Source organism: Mastigoproctus giganteus, chromosome 6 (genome assembly GCF_048544385.1).
Source record: "Mastigoproctus giganteus isolate SK-2022 chromosome 6, ASM4854438v1, whole genome shotgun sequence".
NCBI classification, from domain to species: domain Eukaryota; kingdom Metazoa; phylum Arthropoda; class Arachnida; order Uropygi; family Thelyphonidae; genus Mastigoproctus; species Mastigoproctus giganteus.
Window position 1 is genome coordinate 22,190,818 of NC_143580.1, and position 19,485 is coordinate 22,210,302.

The 19,485-nt window shown below is 33.9% G+C and overlaps 1 protein-coding gene across 2 annotated transcripts in view; it reads right to left on the minus strand.

Moving 5' to 3' along the window:
• Positions 1 to 18,154, minus strand: part of LOC150084075 (UBA-like domain-containing protein 2) — a 107,019-nt gene extending 88,865 nt beyond the window's left edge. The window contains exons 1-3 of one of the 2 annotated variants that reach the window (XM_090375885.1): positions 17,843 to 18,154; positions 17,522 to 17,596; positions 15,394 to 15,520 (exon numbers count right to left, since the gene is read on the minus strand). In XM_090375885.1, coding sequence (XP_090232011.1) covers positions 15,425 to 15,520; positions 17,522 to 17,596; positions 17,843 to 17,950 — 279 coding nt within the window. In that variant the 5' untranslated portion in view covers positions 17,951 to 18,154 and the 3' untranslated portion in view covers positions 15,394 to 15,424. The remainder of the gene's footprint in view (positions 1 to 15,393; positions 15,521 to 17,521; positions 17,597 to 17,842) is intronic. The other variant, XM_090375884.1, reaches the window with a different exon arrangement.
• Positions 18,155 to 19,485: the final 1,331 nt, after the last annotated feature.

The following is a 19,485-nucleotide window of genomic DNA, read 5'->3' on the forward strand; positions in this document are numbered from 1 at the left end:
GTTCCTTTGAATCTTGTATATCAATGCTATTCAGTACAGTTTGTTATTTGGTTTTTAGGAGCATTAGCAACTAAGGCCTTATTGCTCCGGGAATATGCGGTGGTCATTCCCTTGACCTTTCCGCATCCTCCGTATTTGGTGGTGCTATTCAGTACAGTACACATATAAATAATAGTAAAGTTAATCCTATGAAGATTTCTGAAGGAAACCAAAGCACATTTCTGGACATTTAGCTCAGCAGTAGTATGGCCCACTCTTATAATATGAGTGGTATGGCATCACTTGACAGGGGACAAACACTAACTTCATGTTTTGAGAAAAGGATTTAGTATTTTGAACTGTGCTTATGATTACACTAATACTTGATCTTTTATCAATTGATTGCAATGCTTAATAAGTTTATTATTTAATAATAATTTAACTTTTTTTTTTAAATGCTGTTTTTGGCCACTAGAAATACACTAGTTTTAATGAAACAAGAAATTTATTAATTATGCTTAAAAATAGGTTGGTACTATTACAGATGATAATTTGATATTATTAATTACTACCAAATGAAATGTGATTACTATTAATCACTGCCAAATTTAAATTTGTAGAGAGGTTTGTTACATGAAACTTTGACATTACAGTAAACCCCCGCTATTTGCGGGGGTTATGTTCCTGAGAAATGTCGCGAAAACGCGAATACTGAGTTATGGCTCCCATAGTATTAAAGGGGTTCCGTTCCAAAGTATGTAATATATAAGAAAAACTAGTCTAAAATTTTGTCTATGTATGTATTATATGTACCTTCATAATATGACTATGTACATTGTGAAATGCAAGCATATGGCATCGAAATGAAAATAAGAAACAATTTAATATAAAATGTAATATTTATTAGAAATTTCAAACAAATCTTTCAAACCAGCGCCTTTGCTAGCTAAAAAAACTTATCCTGCCAGTGCTATCACCAGTTTCGCTAAAGTGTTGATAAAGGAGTTTTGAAGTTTCACGAATGATGAGTGAACTTAATGGAATTTTATTTTGAGTTCGGTCTTCTATCCACAGATTTAAAGCTTTTTCCATTTTTTCTAATTAAACATCACGAGTTACAGAGCAAATTATTGAAGCAATTAACGCGTTTTCACGGACACTATGGCGGATTTTTTCTTCCGATTTTTTGATTGATCCGTTGTCTCATTGATTTTATAATGTTTTGCCACTGAGGACACTTTCACCATTAGAAATTTTATCTAATAACTCAATTTTATTCGCTAATGTTATCACTTTCTTTGATCTTTTCACATTTCCCTTGTTATTTGTAGCCATATTTTTGTACAGGTTAGAAAGAACTTGTCCACGATAAAGTCACTTTCTTCCGTTAACACACTCGAAAAGTCTGTTTTACACTGCAAAACGGTAGATTTATCACTTTTGTAAGCATATCAATTTATAAATTGATAAATTTATAAGCATATAAATTAAAAGCAAACGACGAAACCTTCCATGACAAGCACATAACACATACTGAACAAGGATTAGCGAGAAACATCCACGCTCGCGATTTTGTCACCCCTCTCGCCCCACCCACCGAGTGCTGTTTTGACCGGGAAAGATAATTTTAGCCACGCCCATGTTTTTTTATGGCGGAAAATAATCACGGCACTTTAAAAATTCACATTTTTTTTGGTTTCATTTTATATTAAATCAGCGATCGCAAATACAGATACCGTGAATAGCAGGGGTTTACTGTATTCCAGCACTACAAGTTAATCCAGGAAACACCTTGAAATTAACATTTTTCAAGGTGTTAATTTTGCAAGGGTTTAAAAGATGTTAAAATTATTTTTGAATCTAATTCCTTTATTACTGTGTCATAGTTGATAAGCAAGGTCTCCCCTTAGCAAATCCATGCTGTGATTTTGTATAACTGCATTTCTGTCTAGATGATCCTGCATTACTTCTTTAACTCCATTATTTCCTCTAGAACAGAAGTCAAGCTTACAGGTTTGTAATTACTCACTTCACCCTTTAATTTCCCTTTGTGAATAAAAGAGATCTGAACACCTTCCGTCTATAGGGGCCTCCCATGAATCCAAGAATGCTTTCATAATTATGGCCAATGATTTGCTTACCTCTCTTGTTGAATCTTTTAATATAATTAGCCAGATTCCATCAGCCAAAGGAGCTTTCTTTACTTTCAGTTTCAAATAGCTCTTCCACTTTATTCTCACTTATCACAAAATCATTAGCTGCCTGTTATAACTGCCTACTTCTAGTATCCCTAAAAATTCTTCATGTATGAATGTAGAGGCAGAACATTTATTATCAGTTTTCAGAAATCGCAACAGGATCAGCAATATTACCATTCGTATCTATTGAATTATTGATTTGATTATTGATTGATTGCTTCTTTGATTAGATAAGCAGCACAATTATAAAACAAGTTCTCAACTTTTATTGCTGAACATGAATAGAAACTCTTAATGACAACAGCATCGTTCCATATCAGCATTTGAGCCCGTGACCACCAAATACAGAGGATGTGGAAAGATCAGGGAATGACCACCACATATCCCCGGAGCAATATGGCCTTAGTTGCTAATGCTCCTAAAAAAACAAATAACATCCGTATCAGCTCCAATAGTGGTTAAAGCCACATCTCGTATTGAGGTTTTTTTTTTTTTTTATGTAGATGCATACAATATACACATCAGGAAGACTAACTACCTAAATTTCCATGGCAACATTACTATACTGTCAGGCCTGATGGCTGGTTTACTATGGTTGTCAGAGATTAGGGACTGTTCAGCAATCTGATGGGAAGGGGTTAAAATTTAGTTTCCCCTCTGCCAAATTTCTATCTTAAATATTAATAACTAGCTCTCAAAAATTGTAATAATTTAAACAAAATCCTCACTCTTAATAAATGCAAGCATGTGTAATTTTGCATTTTATACAAATTTGTGGTGATTAATCTGAAAATTCAAAAATAGTGTCAAAGAGTTTTTCTGTTTTAGATTTAGTACATAGGTTGACCTAATATTGCTAGAAAACTTGGGCATTTGATTAATACTTAATCAAATGGCCAAGTTTCAGGAATAAAAATCCTTTCTTACACAGTCATAAGCCTTTTATGAAAGTAATGTTGTTATCACGCTTGTTCAAAGCAATTATATACATAGTTTTACTCACTACACGTGAGCTTTGAAATTTAATCATTTCATACAAAGTCAAAAAAATAAAAAGTAAACTCTGCACACTTCATATGTTCAATAGTAAAATATAAAAACACTTCCTGATATAGTTATATTTACAAACCCCCTGACAATAACTAAACAAAATAACAATCGAACAAAGTATATTGTAATAAAAACTTTATGTGGCACTTAGCTAATTGGCTCTAATAAAAAAAAACAAAAACACAAAGAGAAATAACTTTTGAACAGGTTTCAGTGGCAAAGCAACACATGTTCAGAACTAAACTACCTATCAGTGCAATGAACTTGTCTGTTGCCACCTGCAAACAATGAGTTGAATTAGATTTATATATATATTGTTTGGGAGAGCACTTTCACTAGGAGGAGATAAACCTCCTAGTGCAAATGCTGCACAGAAGTTAAAACTGAAAAAATAAATGAATTATGCTTTGCTCAAAAATTAGTCACTAGAAGCAGAAAGCTGAGAAACATTGTTTTAACACATTGAGATTTAGGGAAGGGTATTCCAGTTTCAAATCAGGCAGTTATATGGTAAGCCATTACAGATAAACCAGAAAATAATACACATTGAGCATAATTTAAATGAGCCACTTTTGACCGAATGAATCACAACATTTGTGCTGAAGTTAGAGATATGGAATAGCACATTTAAATGATTCATAATTTGAATACTGAAATAATCAAATGATTTTCTATCCCCCATGTGTGTTTTCATGCAATGTAACATCAGTTAGACACATTTCCAATTTAGTTAGACACTTTTCCATTGATTATCAAAAATCTATAACTGATTATGCAAATGCAAAATCTTATATTGATTATTCAATTATGCCCATGCTAATTAGAATGGTACTTGCTTTTTACATGAATGTGTATGTACCCATCACCAACAAGACTCACTGCAATACTCATCTGGCACAAGAAATGGATCATAATCTAACTTCTCTAAAATGGAAGCAGCGCTCATGCTGATTAAAAACAGAAAGACACTCCTTTAAAATTCTCTTTTTCTCAGTTGAGGGGAGTCATAGCTGTCAGAATATACTTCGTAAAAAGCAGTTAAAAAAAAGTTAAAGAGACTTCTTGCAAGAAGTCCCTTTACAGTGATTAATTTATTATTAACAATTAAAGGTGATTCAAGGGAAAAAGGACATGTCCTGGCACCAGTACGAGCATTAGATTACAAGATTTGCATTAGAAATCTTCCAATGTTCCTGAAGTCCAAAGTCTTGCTCACAACAGCAAATGTTGAGACTTTGCAGTTTTAATGATGTAGCATCATCACTGATGTTAAGGTCTAATACTGGTATCAGACATTGAATATGCCTGATCATCCGGCCTTGAATAAATTCATGGCCACTACATGAAGCCTGAGGCAATCACTAACAAATTGGTGACTGCTACAATACACACCCTTTTCAGTTTCTTTGTAATACATACCAAATAGACAGGACTAGTGGAACACGGTAAGCCAGGTAAGCAGGGCATAGTGGCACCAACATCTGGGGGGGGGGGGGGCAAAACTTAAAATTTCTATTATAATAATATTTCATATAAGTATCTCAGTTAAAGTCAGTAAATAACTTAAATCTCCATATATAGACAAAAAACTACTACTGAACTGTTTAGCAAGCACCCTATATCTATTTACAGCTTAGGTGCGTGCATGAATTGTAAAACTTGTGCACATGTTTTACAATTGGGGGATTTTAACTTCCCAGATATTGACTGGAACTTGTGGGTTGGTCACTCACACACCAGTCAGACTTTTGTGGATTTATTGGATGATTGTTTTCTGCAGCAGCATGTTCGAGAGGCAACCAGAGAAAGTAACACTCTTGATCTGGTTATCAGCAGTGATCATTCGTGTATTAAGAATTTGCAGATAAAGGAACCACTAGGTGGCAGTGATCACAGTGTGCTGAAGTGGGATTTACTCAAAGAGGTAACTACCGTCAGGGGTAAAGGAAAGGGTTTTTGCTTCCGTAAAGGGGAGTACAGTGGTCTCAGACAGTTTTTAAATTCTGTACAGTGGGATCAACTGACGATGTTACAAACAGTAAATTCTAAGTGGGAAGCATTCAAGGAATTAATCGTGGAAGCTACTAGACTTTATATACCGATTAAGAAATATCGTTCAAGGTTTAGGCCTAAATGGTTATCAAATGAACTAATGAGACTCGTGACAGAGAAGAAAAATGCATGGGATGCATATAAATTATCAGGTGACGCAGAAGCCTGTGGCAGATATAAGCTAGTCTGTAATCAGGTCACAAAGGAGGTTCGGCAGGCGAAGGCGGATTACGAGAAATCTTTGGCAAAGGATGCTAAGAAAAACAGCAAGGATTTCTTTACTTATATAAACTCTAAAAGGAAGGGGTTGAATATGATTGGTCCACTTGACATCGATGGTTCGACTGTTGATGATCCTGCTCAGATAGCAAACAAACTGAATGAGTATTTTGCATCTACATTCACACGTGAGGAATTATTACAGTTTGAAAATGGAAGAAGGTTATCAAATTGTAGCAGTGTGCTTAATGATTTTGTAATAACTGAGAGCAAAGTGGAGGAGAAATTGTTGAAGTTAAACATAAGAAAGGCACCTGGGGTGGATGGGATCTATCCAGTTATTTTAAAGGAGGCGGCAAAGCAACTAAGCAAACCCTTAGCCATAATTATGAGAGCATCCTTGGACTCAGGGGAGGTTCCCACGGACTAGAGATGTGCAAATGTGTCCCCAATTCACAAAGGTGGATCGAAGGGTGACACGAGTAATTACAGACCAGTTAGTTTAACTTCTGTTCCGGGTAAAATAATGGAGTCACTGGTTAAAGATGCATTGCAGGATCATCTAGACAAGACTGCAGCAATAATTCAAACACAGCATGGGTTTGTTAAGGGAAAGTCTTGTCTGACAAATTTGATTGGTTATTATGATGTGGTCACAAAGGAACTGGATGCGAAAAATAATTTTGATATCATATACTTGGATTTCAGGAAAGCTTTTGACACTGTTGCGTATGGAAGACCACTGTACAAATTGGAGCAGAATGGTATTAAGGGTAAGTTGCTACAATGGATAAAAGGATGGTTAAGTGGGAGAAGACAGAGGGTGGTAATCAATGGGTGCTGCTCTTCGTGGACTAATGTTATTAGTGGAGTCCCACAGGGTTCGGTGTTGGGTCCACTGTTGTTTTGTGTATTTATCAATGATATTGATGAAGGTATATCAGGCTTAATGTCGAAGTTTGCAGATGACACAAAGGTTGGCAGGGTTGTTAATGACAGTAATGGCAGTGTGCTACTGCAACAGGATCTAGATAATTTGGGCAGATGGGCTAAGAAGTGGCAACTGAAGTTCAACCTTGACAAATGCAAAGTACTGCATATGGGTAGAAGTAACCCCAGAGAAACGTACCAACTGTGTGGTACTACACTTAAGGTGGTAGAAAATGAAAAAGACCTGGGAGTAATTGTGCAGTCAGATATGAAGTTTTCTGAGCAATGCAGACAGGCTGCTAGGACAGGTCATGGGGTTTTGTCAATGATATATAGGAATTTTGCTAGCAGGGAAAAGGAGGTGATTGTCCCTCTGTATAAGGCAATGGTCAGGCCACGCCTTGAGTATTGCGTACAAGTCTGGAGGCCTCATTTTAGGAAGGATGCAGATTTGCTTGAGCGTGTACAGAGAAGAGCAACACGATTGGTGAGGGGAATGAAGGGATTCTCTTACCAAGAGAGGCTTAAGTTCTGCAAATTGCAGTGGCTGGAGACTAGGCACCTGCGCGGTGATCTGATTGAGGTCTATAAGGCCTTGAATGGGTTGAGCACGCTGAATTCTGATGGGATCCTTCCACTTGTTCAGATTACGAACCTACGGGGACATAAGTTCAAATTAAGAAAGGATAGATGTAGAATAGATGTGCGGAAATTTGCCTTTAGCCAGCGGGTGGTTAATTGCTGGAACAAACTTCCATCTGTCGTTGTGGAAGTTGATAGTTTAAATAAATTTAAGGAGGAACTGGACAGGCATTTGGAGGGAATGGTGTGATGATTTTTTTTTTTTTTTTGGCTGATGCTGCATAAGCTCCTACACTTGCTTTCTTGCATCATGTGCCACTACTACTACTACTACTACATTTTTACTATTAGATTCCTCTGTAAATAGCTGTCAATAAAAACCTTGGCTTCATTAAAAATCTGTTTCTTAGCGAAATTAAATATTTACTTATAATTCATGAATCCTTTTTAAAAACACATACTTTATATTTTCAGTTGGGGAAATATTATTTTGTTAATTATGTTCAAATTACATTCTAAATACCCTCATTAAGCACTATTAAAATAATTAATTTAAAAAAAAAATTGTGTTCAAATTACATTCTAATGCATACCATTCATTTAGCACTATTAATAAAAAAAAAAAAAAAAAAAAGTGTTCAAATTACAATCTAATACCACGTTTCAATCTAGTAAGTATATGTCTCATGAGCCCAGTGGTTAGGGCACTTATTCGTAAAAGCACGCAGACCTCAAGTTTGAATCCCACCAAAATTACATTTATTAAAAAATCCTGTGGCACCATCCACAAACAAAATTTAAAGGTTCGGGAGAGACAAAAATCGGTTCAAACTGTTGCCAAACAAGTGGTGGCAACAATTAAAATTGATTCAAATGGCCAGTACCAGTACTACAATATTAAAAAGCACATAAAGCAAGAATGTAATTGATGAAAATAAAATTAATAAAAAATGTATTTTCATTTCTATTCAAAATTGTGGTATTCATTACAATCTCCAAATATACTTCTGCATATAAGTGCAAAAAACCCTAGGGCCGGCCCTGAAAATAGACACAGTAAAGTTTGTAAACTGTTTCAGGGAAAGCCTTGTACAATTGTAGAATAATTTTCTGTGAGGTCTAGAGAAACAAGTGCACAACATGTCAATATTGTATTGGCAAATTTAGCACTTGTCAATACAATATAATTTTAACACGTAAGAAAGCTGAACAGACCAAACACTGAAACAGTAACTATAATTATTCTGCCTAGCATTGGTTATGCATGTTGATCAAGGTCATTTTGAAAAGTTACTATTTCTTTAATGGCAGAGATAAGCACCCATACCGACCATTTTTAATTTTATTTCTTACACCATATGAACATAATAAATTATTTTATTGGCTCTTATGTTGCATGCAGTACGACTTTTGATTCGTACTGCATGCATGGGAAAGTGCTTCTGCTTGATACAGCAAAACTATGAAAATAACAATGATGATCAGGCTGTACATTTTACACAAGTCTTTTAAGTTACTACTTGAAGAAGTTGTTTCTGCATGTAGGCTTTCTTACTGGTGTGTGTGTGTGTGTTAGAGTGATGTAACGTGTTACATCACTCTAATAGTAATTTACTGCCGATGCTAAATCATCATCATCATGCAGATGTTTCTCATTTTGAATTCAGGGACTTTTGACCAGCTAAGTGAAGCCAATACATAATTTTAATCTGGATCCTCCTTACTGTTATCAAAAAATATCCAGAATGAACCAAAATTTTGTTTAGTTGATTTACTAAACAATGTATTTCTAAATGTGCATACTATTCTAGCTCAATTTCTAAGGCAGCTGAAGCTCAAGGCAACATGGCTAAAATAAAATACATAAAATATTTGTAGCCATTCATGATCAGCACTGTATAAAGTTTTCTAACCACCTGTACGTTCAAAAAAAAAAAAAAAAAAAAAAAAAAAATGCTGCCATTCTACATTACACGAAAAGATCCTAGCAATGTTATCATTCTGCTGTCCCTGAGAGATGATAGCTGAATGCAGTTTCTTCCATGCTAGTATGGCTCTAAGGATGCCCATATGGTAATGCACTTGCACTTTACTCACCCCAATCTTGGAAACTGACAACATTTGTAAGGTAGCCTATGAATACAAAATCCTTTCAATCTGAGTTTCATCTAACACCACTGTAAGAAGACAAACTCACTGAACTGACCAATGACAGTACTTTGCAAACAAGATAGGCAAAAGCCACTTACAACATTTTCGATAAGTATTAGGAGCAAATATAATATGTTAAAGTGAAAAAAGCTTTGAACATTTTGTTACCCTTAACTTCAACATATTCATGTGAAACAGGGTTTTCAGTTATGACGTCAATAAAAACAAAGAGAAATCAACTGTCTTGATGCTTGTATGCGATTAGCTCTTTTAAACCACTGAATCCAGATTGGGGTCCTTAGTTAAAAGTTTTTTTTTTAACAAAGGGATTATAGGGATCACATTTATCACTTTCAATAAATGCATAAAAATATTACTAAATACAAAAACAACTAGTGGTTCAACCCCCTCTTCATTCTATATACATCTTTTCCTCTGTCCCACATAATTTGTGTTCTGGAGTCAGTCACCAAATGTTTTCACCTTAGTATAAACATCCTGTAATGCAAGTTATAAATAAACAAAAAGTCACCTGTTTATATCAGCAATGATTCAGACACTGTTGCCTCATTTTTCTTAAAAAAAACAAACAGATTTTTGGTTGTTTTATTTGTTTCTGTTTCTCCTTGTAAAGTGCTTTGTGATAGAAAACTGCATTAAAAGCAAACAAACCATGACTAGCAGCATTAAAAGCTTTTTCATTCACAGTTTTGCCAAATTCTTGCTTCACATGTATACGTTATGATTCATATCTCAATCCAGATGGAACCATGTTGATTCATACTGCAATCCACATGGAACCAAAGAATAAAAATATTGCATTCTTTCCATAACACTGCTCTTGTTACTTTGGTGGCACCTACAGAAATAATGCATTTTATGCATAATTTCTAACTACTGCACTTTTTTTCTTTTTTTTGCAAGCAGATGTAACCAAAATTGGCAGAATGGATAGAGTTTATGCAATGTTCACCTTGGAAATAATGTCCAACTAGGTAATGTTTTTAGCCTTTTACTTTTTCTAATGCAAAATTATCATTTGCTATTATAGATAATTTATGTCATAACTAAGCAGGGTACAGTTTTCACACTTGCATATAAACTTCAACTAGAAAATTTATATTCATTTCATTAATAATAGTAGGAAGTGTATTAAAACATCTGAAGATATGTTTAGTTTTTTCAGATAACTGAAAGTAACATTAAGGTTCCAATGAAATTTATAAGAAATTCTTAATAAATAAACAAAGCAAACCGATTTAAAGCAATATGACCAATGTGAGATATATAGTATACTGCAGTATACATATGACAGACAAGTGGTGACAAATTAAATTATGAACAATGAGGACTTCCTGTATTGTGATAATGAAATACAACTACACTATATTCTGCTGACATAATTTAGATACTTTAATTAATAACTTTTCATTACAATATTCCAAATGTTTCAGAACACTATGGTTACTTCATCAGTGGATAAATAATCAAAACTTATTTAGATATTTACATAATGCAGTGTTCTCTCACATCTTGATAGACACAATGAACCTACAGAGAAAGAGGAGAGACAAGGACAATGAAGTTCCCACAAAGCAATGTAGAGTTTTATTATAAAATTAGTCGTTCCTGTGTGCCATATCCTTCAACTTTCTCATTTTAACTAAAGCAAGTCTACAGAGAAAGATATTTCAGTTTTATTGGCTGCAGCTGCATGAGAAGTTGACTTGAGGTAAGGCATTGAATAAACTAGATAATAGTATACATACATGTTTTCTTTCACAGATGACATTAACTAAAGAACACACTTTTAAATTAAAGAATAGTTGCAAACTGGATATTAGAAATTATTTTGGATAAAGGCTTTCAAATGATGAAACAACTCTTCATCTAACTTTGTAAATTTAAGATAGGATTGGGCAGATAACATGCTGCCATATAAGCCTAACTTTCTTGCATCACACTAGCTCCTCCTGTTCATGATTTGCCTTCATATCAATACTAACATTCATTTAGCACACTTTCTCTTAATGCAATAGAGTATACAGTAAACCCTCGATTTAATGGACCAGACAAATAATAATACAGTAATGTACAAATTAATCTCTACCATATTATTTTTTTTAGGTTGTACAAAACTTTGGTGTTATTATTAATTAAAAATTAATAATAATTACCTATTTACATTATTGTTTTAATAATTACCTACGTTTATTTTTATAATCAAATTCGGGAAATTGTTTTTTATTCTTTCTGAAAATGTGTTCAAATAGCTGTTTTCCCAGATTACAGATAAGAGCAGGCAGTGACTTGTGAGATGAACGTGACACTAAACTGCAGGTCTACCGACTCGCTTTTGTTTCGGTCTCAGTCTGCCTCAAGCTATTGTGTGGTCAGGTTGTATACAAAGTGTTTCTGTGATTTCTGAATTGACTTTATTTATTAAATAATTTTGCAATCCTTACAATTTAAAATGGCATCAAGTAATAGAGGAGTTAAAAGAAAGCATGTGAACTTAAATGTGGCACAGAAATTACAGCTAATTGAGAAATTAGAACAAGGAGTCTCAGTAGCATGTGTTTGTGTAATTTATGGTGTAAAAAAAAAAACTGTTTCTGATATCCATAAATCAAAGGCCAAATTGCAACATTTTTCTTTAAAATACAGTGTTGATAGCTCTAAATGTGGTTCTACAGAGGGGAGTAGAAAACACATGAAAGTTGTGCAAGATAAAAACTTAGAAGCTGTGTATAAGTGGTATGTTCAACAGAGATCTCGTGGTTAGATCTAGTGTGTTAAATGTACGAAGTTTTGAGTTTAAATCTGCATGTGAAACTCTTGGAAAACATATGGGATTTAATGTTAAGGCAAGTGATGGATAGCTGTGGCATTTTAGAAAAAGGCATGGCACTGTGAACATGAAAACCTGTGGTGAATCTTTAGTGCAGACACTTCACAAGTTGAGCCATTTAGAAAATTTATAAATGAACCTATTAAATCTGAGGGCCTTATTTTATCACAGGTTTACAATGCTGATGAAACTGGCCTGTTCTATCATGCTGTTCCTGAAAATACGCTGGCCTACAAACATGAACACAGCCTTACTTTGTGCAAAATGCTGATGGCTTGCATCGCCTGAAGCCCATGGTGGTAGGGAAATCAAAGAAACCATGCACTCTTAAAGACATTATGAATCAGTTTCTGTTATTTACACCAGCTAAAAGAATGCGTGATTTACTTCAGAGATTTTTTCTGACTGGTTCTTCAACCACTTTGTCCCTGATGTGAGGTGCTTCCAGACAGATGTTCTGAAAATTTCCCCCAATAATATAAAGGCATTGTTGTTTCTTGACAATGCCCCCTGCTGATCCTAGTGCTGAGAAGTTAGTTAGTAAGGATGGCAAAATGAAATGTATTTTTTTGCCTCCTAACATAACTTCAGTTATTTAGCCAATGGACTGCAGCCTGCAAGAGCTGTATAAGAAGAACTTTTTGGAAAAAATAATGGTTGGAAAAAAATAAAAAAAAATAAAGTGACTTTTGGCACACCCTTGTAAATGCTGGCAACTGGGAAACAACTGAAGATGATGTTCTGAAATGGCTTGAAAATGATGAAGGTGATCCTGGCTACCAAGTCCTCACTGAAGAAGAAATTGTGGATGAGGTTCAATATGGCAAGGCAGGGAAAGAAGACGACATTGAGAAAGAGCAAATTACACCAGCACGGCCTACACTGTCTGAAAGAGAAATCTCATGGAGATCGCCATCCACTACATAGGGACATCTACTGATCCTGAAATTGTCCCTGAAATACTCCCACTCCTATTTAACTTCAGTTATTTAGCCAATGGACTGCAGCCTGCAAGAGCTTGTACATCTCAACTGCCTACAAGCAAACAGATGGCACCAGTGCCTCCATTTGTGTATATTTCAGAAGAATCTGAAGCTGAGGATTCCTCTTCACCTCTACCTTCAGATACTGAATAAAGACTACTGTACTACTACCGCTATGGTCACAGCAAAATACTCTTCAACTACACTGTCAAAAAGGTGAGTAAATATTACATATTCTTTATTATAATTTAATACTTTTATATTGTACAGTGCTGTATATTGTATTAAAGCTTTTTTTTTTTTTTAAATTAAAACAAAAAATGCTCCCCCAGGTTACATTCGATTCAATGGACTTTTTGGCATTAACAGACACCCCTTCTCCCCTATTAGTCCATTAAATCGAGGGTGTACTGTATTATATTAGAAAATTTTTGATTTTTTTTCTTTTTATCTCAAAGAATCTAGCCTACACCAAAACCAGTCCCAGCATCCTCAGCAAACAAGTTAAGTCAGTGTGGCACTGTTTTCAACAAATCACTCATTTCAAAAGCTTCTCAGCTTTCACACAAAGCCTAACAGTGTAACACTTCATTCAAAACATTTAGGTAATATTTTGTTTAAAAAACATAAAGACAGAAAACAAACACAACAAATGAATATTTTTTTGAAGTCTTTAGCAGCAAATTCTTCTCTATTTATTTACTGTTCACAGCACTGGTAATACATAAGTACCAATGATGTTTTAACAGATTTTAGTAATGTTTTGCCACTGATAAGGAAGCTGTAATGCTTCTTTTGGAGTATATAACTTATTTTTATTAAACTAGTCAAATTTTAATGTTAGAACAATGCAATATGTTCTTTTTTAATATCAGTAATCCCTGCATTAATTATGTCTTTCAACATCTACATTATCAACAAAAGAGGATGAGAAAGTCCTGTTTCATAATCTTGACTATCGATGCCAAACAGCACACTGGCAAAACAAGCACAAAACAGCTTGATCATTGTAACTACTGCTGGGCTAATAAATAACAAATGATATTAAGTAATAATGAAATCCTCGTTATTTTATGATTCTCATAGAATTATTAATTTATGGAAAGTATATACCCTAAGATACGTACAGAAAATATACTTACGAAGATTACTGAAATAAAGAAATTGCTGATCTCCTGTTGTCTGCATCTTATCTTCATAAGTATGTTAGAAAGTTGAAGGGGGCACATGCTGTTTGAAATTTTTAAACATTGTAACTGACGCAAAATGACATGTATCTTTTTTATGAGGAATCCACAGAGACTGGAGAATGATTCTTGCCTAGGAGTTCATCTGAACTGAATGGTATACTTCTCATATTTTCAAATATTAATCAATTCATGATACATCCAAAACTGCAGTGTAATAAGGTGTATTATTTAGGTTGTTGTACTGTAACTATTCCAATAGTAGCAGGGATGTGGGAGAGGATTTCATATATTTAGGGCTGGTCCAATGGTTAGGGTGCATGGCTATAAGTAAGATTGTCAGTTTGAGCCCATATGCTACAAAACTGCATGGCTAACTGTGAATTGCAGTGCCAGAAAATCCTGGTTGCCCTTAATTACATTTTGCACATTCAGTTGCATTGGATATGTAAATTCTTGTCCTCAGCTGCCTTAAGAATAAACTAAAATTTATTTCTTTATATGTTTGCACACTATCATATAAAAGTATTGTGGGGGAAAATGGAAGAAAAGGAAAGGGAATGTCTTCATAATTCTCATCACTATTAACCTTCACTAATGTGTTTGTAACTGAAAGCAAGTGTAACAACATTTAATTGTCTTATCCATTTGGAGCAACTTTTCCTTGCTCATTCTGATTTCCGCTTCTCCTGATGTCCTCATTCACCCATCATAAATCTAAGTCAATTTTATTCTTATTTTAAAAAAAATAAATAAATTTTCTGTTTATACTCTGGAACAACCACATGGTATTTTCTATTATTAATTAATCTTTTCTACTACATTTCTTTAAATTTCTATCGCATTTTTTTTTTTTTTTATTTCAGCCATCTTTCACATAAACAGCATATGGAGATTGGGGGAACTATAAATGAACCTAATTTCTGTATACTGCTTACGTGAACATCTTAAATTTTTACCATTATCTTTATCTCTTTCTGTTATCTTTTCTTCAAAATCAATTCTTTTCTTCAAAACCTTTGTTCCCTAAGACCTATCTTATTATAAATTTTGTTATATCATTCAGAATGCAAATAAAGGTTCACAACTTCACCTTAAAATCTACAAATGTCAGCAAATATGAAAAACAACAACACCAAACAGCCAAGGTAAGCTAACATTAAAAAAAAAAAAAAAAAAAAAAAAGATAAATTTAGGTGAGTTTAACATACATATTTAATATAAGTTTCTTGCATCATTTACTCAATACTCAATGGCTTGGTATAGCCAAGTCAGTGTCCTTGTATTATTCTGGTACCTGCATCTTGGGGTCACTCTGACTCTCACCTTTTCTAAACTCTTTAAAAAAAAAAATAATAATAAAATGATAATATTAAAAAAAAAAATTTTCTGTTTATACTCTGCCACAACCAGATCGTGTCAGAGGAGTTTATAATTAATCATTTCAATAATGAATACAATCTTTAACCATATCTAGCAATTACATGGGCTCAGACAATGTGACTAATAAATATGGTCAATGATTATAATAATGAGCACAGGTATTATGTATTACTGCTAAAATTACTAGCCTTTTAATTAGTGTTCCCTTAGATTCTCTAGAAATCATTCTTGAAAGAGTTAAAATGACCTCCATGTGCCTAAATATTTAATCTAGTGGCACTATTTTAGCAATATTAAACATCCAATGATTTGGATTTCATCCAATGATCAGAATTCAGTAACTAGAGAAGTGAACAACTGATATCATTATACACACAATATATGCAAGGAAAAATTATTAACTAATAAAAAAAATTATAACTCTTACAAAAATATACTAGATAGTATGAATCAGAGCTGTAATACTCAATACGTTCTACGTTGATATATTTATTACTTATTTATTTTTTATTAGAGTAAAAAATAAAATAATTTATTTTTTACTGTAATGTAAGTTTTCGATTTTTTCGTTTTAATTTCTGGAGAGTATCATACAGAAGTGTTCTACGTACTATATTGAGGTAAACTCCTCTTATTATTTTACAAAAAAATATACTAATATACACTATCTACAAAGTTTTCTGTGGGTGGGGAAAAGTTTATAATTCAAAAATTTTAATAGTAAATTTTTTAAAATTAAAAAGTGCAAATATAAATAACTATAAATCTTAGATTAATAAAGACGGTATTTGATGGTATTCAAAAATTTTTTGAAGAGCATGAAATTTTTTTGAAGGGGTCAGTGCAGCTAGTGTTGGTACTGTCATCAAAGCCCTGCTTGTCACTAATTTAGAATGTATAATTTATCTTCATTACACATATGTCACCACATTCTCTTTTCAGAATAAGAGACAAACTAGTTACATGCATGAGTTACACAAAAATACAATACACTGATGTGTGTGGGTGGGTGATGACAGGATTTTGTGAATGGTTTGTATATTATATATTCAAGTCACAAACATATAATAAACTTTTAAGTGTCTGTCCCAATTTCGAAAATAATGTTTTCAAAGCTTCTCAAATTCAAACTTCATTATATGCACAAATATGGATAACTGTGTAGGGATTGGGGAAGAATTAAAAGTAAAGAAATTGTCTAGCTTCCTTGGAAGAATAGACTTTTGTAGGAAACCTGGTTGCTCAGTTACAATCAGATCTTTAGTTCCTTTATGGAACCCAGTGATAAATATATGTTCAAGCATCAGTAAACCAGGCCAAATCCATGTGAAATCCATGATACGTACTAAACAGTACTAAACAACTGACTCACATAATGAAGTCATTCGTGGGAAAATAAAATTGATCAAGCAAGTATCCACAGAATATTGCACACATTATTTATTTCTGTGTAATGCATCTGATTTTGTATGGTAATTCAAGTGTTTCAAATATAATTCTTAGCTGTTACCTGATCATTCTCCTGAAATATAGACCAAAAAACAAAATTTCAGTTGTATTCATATATTAATCCAATATTGAACTTTGGATAATTTTGGAAAAGTGGATCTTTCAAAAGATTAACTTTTGAAAGATCCACTTTTCATTATCTAGAGTCCTCCCTCCCCCTTTTTTTTTTGAAAAGCAATTCATTTCTTTCAAAATACCTATTCTCATTCATCATAACAGTGCGTCATAAAATGACGTATCATGCCAAGTTAACTGACCAATCTTTTAAATTGTGTTATGCCACAATCGACCAGAATTACACAATCTCAAGTGATTATGAATAAATGGTAAACTCTTACAATTTCACTTTACTAATCTATTTCGCGCTTCACGTAAATGGGGAAAGCACTTATTAGATATATCTAAACGCAAGTCAAAAATGAATGACTAGTTGTGAAAAAAACTTACAGTATTAAAATGACCGTTTTGATGATGATGGCAACTTGGCACCGTTACTTCTTGGAAAAATATGCTCAATGCCGTCTGCAATAAAGCAAAAGAAAGCTTAGAAAAAGTGAAATTTTAAAAGCTGCTTCAAAGCAAATGCCACATTTATTAGCAGTATTCAATTAACTGCGTTAAAAATATCCGCACGCAATACAACAACCGGTCAAACAGCTAAAATCATACACACACACACCACATGGTCATGCCAGTGGTGTAAAGAAAGCCATGTTTGTTCTTCTACATCTATTTCTGTGGTGCGGTATGTGATTCATTCAAACTTACCTCAAACTGCCAATGTGCCGCTTGTAATAATTGCTTCGCTTGTTCTCTTGCACACCCGGCAGCTACAACAAACTGATTAATCATGACTTGTTCCCTTAGCGATTCCATAACTTCTGTAAATAAAAGTCCACGGAAGCGTAATCCTGAATGGGAAACAATTCGCCCGAACGTGCGGATGTTTTCAGCAGGTCTCAGTGAAGAATGACGTCATGTCCTTGGTCGCCATTGGTGGATGAACTAGTGTTTGGGTGATCAGTGTTGTATTTCCGGTATAGTATTCAACTAGAAGTATTCAGCGAGTTATGAACAAAATACACTTAGTCAGTGTATATTTTTTAACTTGTCAGGAAATAATAACGAAAAAAACACCAAATACCAAAATATATCGACCTAGTAATTTCTTACTTTGTTTTGATAAACAAATCCATTTCCTTCTTGTACATATCGCAATTACGCATGCGCCTTGTTTTGTTTACATTTTTTATTGTGACTCACTTTGGCCGTGTACCTGTATGCTTTTGTTGTCATCTTAATTTAGCGATAAATGTAAATAAACACGTGACTTTTTTTGGCTTGTTTGTTTTATGTTCTGTTTATGTCCACAGTTCTATTTTCTGTATAGTTATAATACGAATATCAAACCAGTTTTGTGGTTTTTTTTTTTTTTTTTTCCCCGGATAGATGACATCCGTCAATGAGCGGGTTATTTTACGACAGCGAACTCGTAGCCGTACATATTGCGATTGTGTCGATGCGATCTTTGTTCTTAATGGCCAAATGGGGGCAGAAGTCCATTACAAAGTACACGCGTTTGATAATTTAACATAAACAGAATGAGAACTTTGAAAATAATTCTCCATATACCAATGAATGGTAAAACCAGTTTTATTTATTGGTATTATACAGAGAATATAGTAATGTACAGATGTGAACCAAGAGGTATACATCTGCTTCTCGGATTATGAGAAAGCCTTTGACCGTATAAGACATGCAGGGTCGGATTTACATATAAGCTAAACAAGCTACAGATTAGGGCCTCGCTCCATCTTAAAAAAATCCTTTTTTAATATTGCCACAGGTGACCTGTAAGAGAAGGACCTCATACATGTTAGGGCCACAACGTGTAAATACGGCCCTGAAGACATGACAAAACGTTCAAAATTCTAGAGAAGATTGGAATTGATGGCAAGGACATCAGAATATTTGTGAATCTGTACCTGGAGACAATCAGAAAAAGTATACACAGAAGGAGAAATTAAAAGAGGAGTTCGTCCAGGTTGTATTCTGTCACCTATATTGTTCAACGTGTATGCTGAAGAAATTTTTAACCCGATTCTTGTTTAAAGAAGCTACAGAGGGATGTACAGAAGGGATAAAGGTTAATGGCAATACTGTAAACATGATCACATATGCAGATGATACTATTTTGCTAGCCAGTTCTGAAATTAATTTATAATCGTTAGTGGATAGAGTAAATAGAATAAGTGAAAAATTTGGTCTGAAGTTCAAGAAAGATCAAGAAACCAAAATTCGTGGTGATCAGTAAGAAAGAAGTACGAACAAACATTACAATCAATAATGAAGAAAATAAAAGGGTTAAAAGTTATCGTTATCTTGGATGTATGCTGAGTGAGGACTGGGAC